The sequence below is a fragment of the Leiobunum rupestre genome, chromosome 1 (assembly GCF_980474605.1).
Source record: "Leiobunum rupestre chromosome 1, qqLeiRupe1.1.hap1, whole genome shotgun sequence".
NCBI lineage: Eukaryota > Metazoa > Arthropoda > Arachnida > Opiliones > Sclerosomatidae > Leiobunum > Leiobunum rupestre.
The window spans coordinates 48,518,323-48,526,692 of record NC_143384.1 but is presented as its reverse complement, the minus strand read 5'-3'; the positions used below and the strand labels follow the sequence as shown (position 1 = coordinate 48,526,692).

General features: G+C 33.5%; 1 protein-coding gene across 2 annotated transcripts; it reads right to left on the bottom strand.

Annotated features, from left to right (window-relative positions):
• Positions 1-1,291: 1,291 nt before the first annotated feature.
• LOC149963133 (uncharacterized) lies at positions 1,292-7,579 on the bottom strand. 2 transcript variants are annotated; one of them, XM_090180383.1, is made up of 5 exons: positions 7,236-7,579; positions 6,810-6,960; positions 5,122-5,184; positions 3,399-3,529; positions 1,292-2,993 (listed from the first exon to the last, which is right to left on the bottom strand). In XM_090180383.1, exons 1-5 carry the CDS (start codon positions 7,294-7,296, stop codon positions 2,701-2,703), a joined length of 699 nt encoding a protein of 232 aa, XP_090036509.1. In that variant the 5' UTR covers positions 7,297-7,579; the 3' UTR covers positions 1,292-2,700. The 2 variants fall into 2 exon arrangements, with proteins under 2 accessions (XP_090036509.1, XP_090036510.1); XM_090180384.1 differs by lacking the exon at positions 5,122-5,184 and having other exon boundaries at positions 1,295-2,993; positions 7,236-7,567.
• Between the last annotated feature and the right edge of the window lie 791 nt (positions 7,580-8,370).

Genomic DNA, 8,370 nt, shown 5'->3' with positions numbered 1-8,370 from the left:
TATACCTGGAATTTCTAAAGCTCCATTATCAATAGCTACCATACTGATTTGAAATTAGAGTGGGTGGGGTTTCAAATTTAATGGAGCTGCCACTTGGATACCCCAATGGTACCTACTAGAATGATTAAAACGTCCCTGAATAAAATATTTATTTGGATAGCTAAAAAAAGCAGATATGGTGTTTGAAAACTACCTATCTTTCTTTTCATCATTTCTGATATTGTTTTAATTCACGGTCATCTTATTTACATAATTTCTTAATGATGACATCATCCATTCTCTGATAGACACCGTTCAAACTTGAATACTCCTATCTTGATGATATCCTAATTTAGTGTATTGAAGCAGGTCTTGATGCAGCCACTTTGGTACGAATTTAACCTAAAATTTATTTATATATACTTGGGGAGAATGACTTATGTTGAGACAAACCATTGTCTGGTTTTCCTCTGGCACGAGAGGGGGAGGAAAAAGTAACTTGTTTCAATGGCATCAGAAGATATGAATTAGGGATATGGCCATATTGGCTTGTAGGCTAGTTAAAGTTGACTATAATAGGTCTAGTGTCCAAAGTTGCCAGTGCTGTCACTCTAGGATACAGTGCAGTTAAGGGAGCACTTCATTTGGAAACTCCCAAGTTAAGGTATGGTTATTATTGAGGGATGGATGGTAGGGCCTAGCTGAAATTAGCACTTAGATCAGAGGCCCATTTAAGTCATGGTTAAAGGCATGAAGACCTAAATTTAAAAATTGTCTGCCAATCATCCCTGGCTTCTGTTCAAACTGTTGGCTGAAATGTGACGTTTGTTGAATAATTTCTAGCCTCTGTTCAAACTGGTGGCAGAAACGTGACATCTGTTCATTCCACATAAATATGGAGATTCATACTCTAAGGATTGAGGTCAAGGTGCATTCTTTCTCCCTCTTCAGGATTCTTTTATATTGAGTCATTGTTAATTTTATTGTTAACTTGCATAAAAGTGGCATATGCCCCCAAAGTTCTACTGTTTCAACGATTTAACGTTACAGGGAATCTAAGAGATACTGGGCCAGTTTGACATTTAAGGTGGGGATCTTATAGGTGGTTTGTGAAATATACTAAACATCCTCTTGGACATTACAGGTGTAAACAAATATAATTTCCTGTTATCATATAATAAATACTTGAAAATACAATGAAACTGGTTTCGTTATTTATTTTTTGTGCGTGCATTTAGCCCATTTATTAAATTGATTTGATATTGAATAATTCATCTTTTTAACTAGAAATTAATTTATTCTTAAAAGCAGTGTTGTACAATCAAGCTGTTAAGTTTTAAAACTTGTCCCAAAATGTACCAGAATTCACTAGTTAGAGTAGTACATTTCAACATGGAAAGCATAGCACGTTGTAGTTTCATGGCATTACACACGTGGATCTTTTAAGAAAATTCCTGTTTAAACTATCAACATTTACTATTAGTTATAATATAACTGACTTAGTACCGTAATATTGCTGAATAAGAAATTTTTAAACAACATTAAATGAAATTGTTTAAATGGTAATATTCAAAGTTGAAAAATGATTGCACTGTGTATTCCATAAAACTCAAAATTTATAAAAATTTGGTAAGAGAGCTTCATACGAATTTAATTATTACTATTATATACTTCAATAATACAAACATTTGGTTTGAAAAAAGCTACAAAAAAAAAGTGGTTCTAAGTAATACTCGTACATTTTATACTATCTACAGTTTCCATCTCAACACTGACATTTCCTTTTAAAGCTCGTGTTTCAATTGCAAGTTCAGGACAATTTGCAATGAAATGCTCTTACTACACTAAGCATATATAATGAGTCCTAAAAATGCTTCTGTTTATCACTTTTAAATACACAAAACACAATGAAGCAATTAAGGTCACTAGTGACGGATAAACTGTCAGGAATGTAATGTTTTGAGGAAAAAGTACAACTAACATAGTACATGGGATTAAAATAATAGGCACAATAGGCCATTAAACATATTTCCAGTTGTATCTCATAAATGCCAAAAGACACAATTACCAAAAGTGTATCATTGGGTAACATTTTGGAACAGAATATTTTCAAGAAAAATTGGAAGAACTTAGGTAGCACGGATTTTTACTCACTACTGCCATCCATCTTCAGAAAAAAATGCAATAATCATTAACTAGCCATACGCGACAATCCATCTCTAAGATCTTGCAGTCAACCTGTAGCATTGAGAAGTAGGAACTGACACACTGTTGGTAATTAGGGCACTTGGAAATATCCATGTTATTTTTCTAAAATGAAATGTTCTAATTCCATCATAATTAGCATAAGACAATTGTTCAATACTAGATTATTTTAATCGTAAATTATCAGGATTTCAACAAAAAATGAGTACTCTTTTTGTAATGGCACGGCATACTTAAGTTTCGTTTTAGGCAAATATTTACATTCAAGCAGTTCTTGTGACCACCTCATTTTTATACAAAACTGAGATTACTGATTTTTCATATAAACAGCAAAAAATTAATTTAAAACACAAACCTATGACCGTATTGTATAAAAAGTTCAGTGTCTCATCCGCATGAGAAATCGTTTTTACAAGTATAGTTAAAATAAAGCATTTATATTTTTGTTAATGCCAAGTCACATTTGAGATTCAACTTTTATACACTTTTAATGATTTTAGTTATTGTGATTTGATTTTAGTAAACAGCTGGGTTATAAGGTGGTTGATTTGAGTCTCCCATAGGGTATGGAGGAGGAGGTGCGCCACCTGCGGGGGGATATCCACCTTGGTATCCACCAGCCGGGGGATACTGCTGTTGAGCTGGATAGGCTGGAAATTGCGGCTGTTGAGGAAATCCTTGAGAAGGATATGGTCCTGCAGCTTGTTGTGGATAGTCCATTTTTTGTTGCGGGTAGGCTGTTTGCTGAGTTGGGTATGCGACGGCGGATCCTGTTGATGTGGCAGTCATTGGAGTAGCAGTTGGAGGACCTACACAAAAGTAAGAAATTTTTTAAATAACTACTTACAAATCGAAGCTTAATTTACAGGCAAAAATAAATATTGAGACACTTTCTTAAAGGCAGATGCACTTTAAAAAAAGGAACACATTTTTGTATTTACACTTGTGTAGATTACATTTAACTAATTAGCCAAAAATTTTGCGGTACAGCTCCTATCTTAGTCATTAGGGCTAAGTCCTTAAAGCACTGGATTTTTATCTGCTAAGCGGTTGCTTTGTGTTTTATAGATAGATGAAAATCCAGCAGTTTAGGCTGCTACGTGATTGTTTAAACTGAAAACTAGGTATGCTAGTACAATTTTCAAGCACTTAAAAATTGTTCCAGAAATATCCAAGGTACATTAACATTATATTTTCAGTACATGGTGAGTTACCATAAACATGTCCTCGCTTTCGCCTTCTTGCCAATAAACAGCAACTGCAGCAAAAGCATGAAATGACAACAATGATGACAATGACTACTACCGCCGATACCAGTACTCCAACAATAACTCCAATTGTGTTTCTGGAATAAAAACATCATCATGAAATACTTCACTACTAGATAACACGTAACAATAACCTTAAAATTTCAAAATCATACTAATTTTCTGAATTAGGGTACCATATCGCATTAATTATTCACTATTTTAGTTTTTGTAATACCAAAATAATAAATGCAAATATTTATAGTATCAGTATATAGTCTGGTGGGAAAAACATGGGATATCACCTACTGAAGTGCTTTAGATATAGTTCCCCCCACCCAGTAGCAGTAATAGACTAAAGTAAGCGAAAAGCGGAGAGCTGTTGTAGTATCATGAAAGACAATAGGGTGTGAGATTTGAATCAATTTCAATCAAAGATTTTTTTATAGAAATCATTGATTATACTTTCAATGTTTTTGTGAAAATGTACAATGTCACAATTTCAGAACAAACTAAATTAAGAAAAACTGCATAAAATGCTTAAAAATCAAAAAGATTTGATTTAAGTAAACAATTTTTTAATTTATTAAATAAAATCAACAAACATGCCTAGTCATTGTATGTTAGGCACCTGGTAATGGCCAGTGCTTGAAATGGACTGGAACGCACCAGTACGCTGTTCCGTTTTGTAAACGTTTTTCCTCATATCGTTCTGGTTAGTATATTTTATTTTTAATGCACCACTCCAGTTTTTCAGAAAAATCTGAAGTTTTGAAAGGAAACACGTTCTGGCCCGTAAATAAGTCCAATTCAAGCACTGGTAATGCCAAAAATGGCTAGCAGCATTATGATATATTTCTATTGTACACTTCTATTAAGTTTAACTTGGGTAATATAGGAAAACAACTTAAAATCAATCCTACTTTAATGAAGGTAAAATGTTCATGTGTAGCTCCACTTTTTCATTATATGTGCAAGTCTTTAAGTCATAAGTAAAATGTAAAAGCCCAAATGGAACAGGGTACGAGAGATTGGAGCTAGGCATTCATATAATTTCAAATCTTGCAGTGCGTTTTGATATTTTTATACACCTTGTAACGTACATTTAATTAAATCATTACAATCTTTTAACAAAACAGTATACCGATATTTAAAAAATAAATAACAAAACAAAATGTGTAAACATTGATTACCTGTAGAGAAACTTCTAAAAATTAAGTTTCTAAAGCATAATTTTCTACCAATTCTGCTAAGACTACATGGTCAAAATATTCATGATATTGCCCTAGCCTGAAAACCAGGCATTTTTGTAATTGCTCTAAAGCTGATAACTATTTTGTATTTCTTGCCTAATTCTTTTTCATTTTAATGTATTAGTAAAGATTGTCAACTATTTCACATGATATGAATAAAAGCTAATACTTTCCTAGAATATGAAAATGCATGCGAGCGTTAAAATATTAACGGCGAATAAGCTTCATGCAGTGCAATTTTCCAAAAACAGCTCCATTTTCACACCCTTACAACACAACCCTGGTTGTTGAAAAATATTTTTAATATCTTTTGGTAATGGGTATAGAAATCCGTTGTAATAACGGCATTTCGTCAAATTTTAATTAAAAAAAAAATGAAAACAGCATTCAGTACAGCATCAAATAAAGAAAATTCTTCCAGGAACAAAATCACTTACTGAATAACTTTGTGTTTACCGTAGTTGTTAGACCCATAAATTCCATTATTCTTTCGTCCAGGCCTGCCATTAATTAAAAGTATTCAAAACTTGTAATAAGTCGGCCTACACTGGGTGACCATATCTCCTATATTTAATAATTTTTCGTATATTTTAAATATTATAACAATTTGTGTCGAATTATAAGTTTTAAAAGAATGGGGTGGCGAAGTGGTCAGCACTCTCGCCTCGCAGCAAGAGAAGCCGGGTTCAATCCCAGCTTGTGGCACTGGGTTAAAGACTCTGAACCACTGCTGCATTGATTTATTAAGTTATCTGTCAGTGGTAGATTGTCTGCACTCCAAATAGAATTAAAAGAGACTCTAATGCCACCTAGCGGGTGTGCAGTAATATGTATTGTTTGTACCTTCGGACAAGCAGTTCGTCGACAGACAATAGACAAGACTAACACCATTAAAATGTTTCTTTGTTTGAACCTTTGTTTAATCACTTAAACCTCTAAGCAAGAAACACTAGGAGAACGCAGCTAATTTCAGAGTTTTCCCCTTCAGACTACAGCACGACATTTGACTGGTTGCGTTCTCCTTGTGTGGGGTGCTGTGTTCGTTGCTCCAAGCCTAAACTATATTCAGGTTTATAGTGCGAGTATAAATACTAACATTATCTCCCTGCCATCCTCCTACACAATTTAACCTGGTCACCGGTAATTGGCTTCACAAGTCACTAGTTGATTTAGGCCTGTGCGGTTCCTTAGGTATTATATTAAGCACATTCAAGCAAGTCATTGCTCATTCAGTCAATTCTTAAACCAAATTACCTTGGTTTTTAACGTTATAAGAAATTTTCTTAAAAACCTTTTTATTAATACTATAAGAATTTGATATTTTAAATGAAATAATCCTATATTTCACAAAAAAAGTCCATAAAATCCTATTAATCAGCCACAAATTTCCTATTTTACAATATAATTTTTTGTGTCTATACTGCCTACATTTCGACAGGATACCTGCAAGTCACATTTTGTACAACCTTATATATTAGAAAATAATTTACATCACTTAAGATTAACCCCTGCACTGTAGAAAAATTATCATTTCAGTTTTTAAGGATACCTCATGGTTATAAAAAAGACCCTTCAGAAACTGAAAAAAGCATGGCACTTAGACATGTTTTCAAATACAAGCAAATCTAATGTTCCCTCCCTAACTAGAGTCCAGTTCTGAAGGAGCAGCAAGGGATAAAAATTACACCCCCATTTATTTTATTGTCTATTGGAAAGACCCCCAAATTTAACTCAATTGTCATCTTATTTTGTAGTTTAGAAGTAATTTTATACATTAAAAATACCAAAGAGTCCATCAAAAGGGTGTAATTTTACACTGTTCTTGTTAATAACCTCAATCAAGTTCATAATTCCTACCTTGCTTCACTAGAACAAAGAATGTATCAGTATTTCCCCAGAAACAAACTAAAAATCTACTACCAAACCCCCCCCCCATTATCATAATTTTGGGCTAATTTTTACACTATGGTTTAATATCATTATAGTAGCGTCACCCCATGTCTTGCCTTAAGACACTCTTAAAGCGTCAAATTAAGTCAAAAAGAATTTATTCCTAATGAAACACAACAAATGAGATAACCAGAAGATAAAAAATCTGGGTAATGGGATTTTTACCAAAACTTACATTGCATTTGCAAATTCCACCTCACTACAGCAATATCGGAACTTCTTTGTGCCACAGCAAAATATTTTATCCCTACTGTCAGTACCCGGTTGTGGACATGTGAGAATTTTTGTATCTCCCCAAACTTCTTTGGTACATGTTTCACTCGCCACTGAAATTAAATTTTAGAAATACAATTATTTCCCTTTCATCATAGTTATTAAATGGTGATGGAATAAAATACTCATTAAAACAAACAATTTACGATTGTTAAAGTACACTTTTTTTTTCTTAATGCACAACAACACTTAGGAGAAGCTACATGGCCAAATATTCCTGAAATAGGGGGCGTACTTTCAACTTAAACCTACTTACTTCCTTCCTTGTAAATTAAAAATTACAATTTACAAAGCCATAAAACCAAATTGGATTAAATAAAAAACTTACCTTGTGTACAAAAGTTAAAAAGAACAGTCAAACAGAAAGCTACGACTAAAAGAGGATCCATGATGTACCCTAAATCTGTAACTTTATTCTAGATTTATTTATTAACTGAAATTAGACCTAGGCCTAACTTAAATTTACTTAGGTACAGTTAAATAACAATCATTCGGCGACACTATTCCTCGTAAAACAACGACTAGAACTAGACTAACCACCCGGAATTCGTTAATAAAATCAGTTCCTTCAATACGTAAATGGGGCAGGGTGGTCGTGAAATCAAAATACAAAGACGACCACTTTCGAATCAAGGAACTGACTCATTATTAACACAGTATGACGTCACAGTTCTAGCTACAGTTCAGTGACGTTCATAAAATCCTACGTCACCAGTCCATAGCTGCTGCAGGCTGCAGCTGCAGTGCTAGGCGCTTCTTCTTTAAGGAAATCACCAAGAAGTAATATTTCCAAGATCCAGGACCTGAAAGTTACTGATTATGTGGTGCTTGTTGAAATAATGGAAACTTTTCACCTGTAAACAGAACACCGTGTTTTTGCTTATTAAAAAAAACTACCTAGTTAAAAGGAAACAGTCTTGTTGCATACAAGGATAATAGCTAAAGGATACGAAATGGCAGGAGCTCCCTGGAAATGGCAAAGCGAGCTTATTACCAAAATTTAAACTACGCCTGACAACGCGAATACAGGCGATAAATACACATACATGGGACATATTTATTTAGAAGAGTAATTGAGACAATAATGACTAAATAAGATAGGGTTGCCATATACTGGTAATGGGGACATGGATAAAATAATATTTACATGGTGATAAACAAACTCTAGCGCCAACCACGACACTTAAAAAGTCATAAGAAAGTTTACTATTAAATAAAGTTATCAAAATATAAACAAACGATGCAAAATTTATACTTATTAGTATCATTATTTATAAAGTCAAATTTACGAATAACGATGAGGAAAACCTAATAGCGTCTGCTTTAGTGGTTAGCCCTTCGATTATCCTTCTTCTTTTTTTCTTGATTTCAATGATTTACATTTTGTTTAGGACTTTCATCAGCCATTTTATTTCTGATTTTGCCGTTTGAGATAGTTTGCGTGTCACAGAAATATATGGATT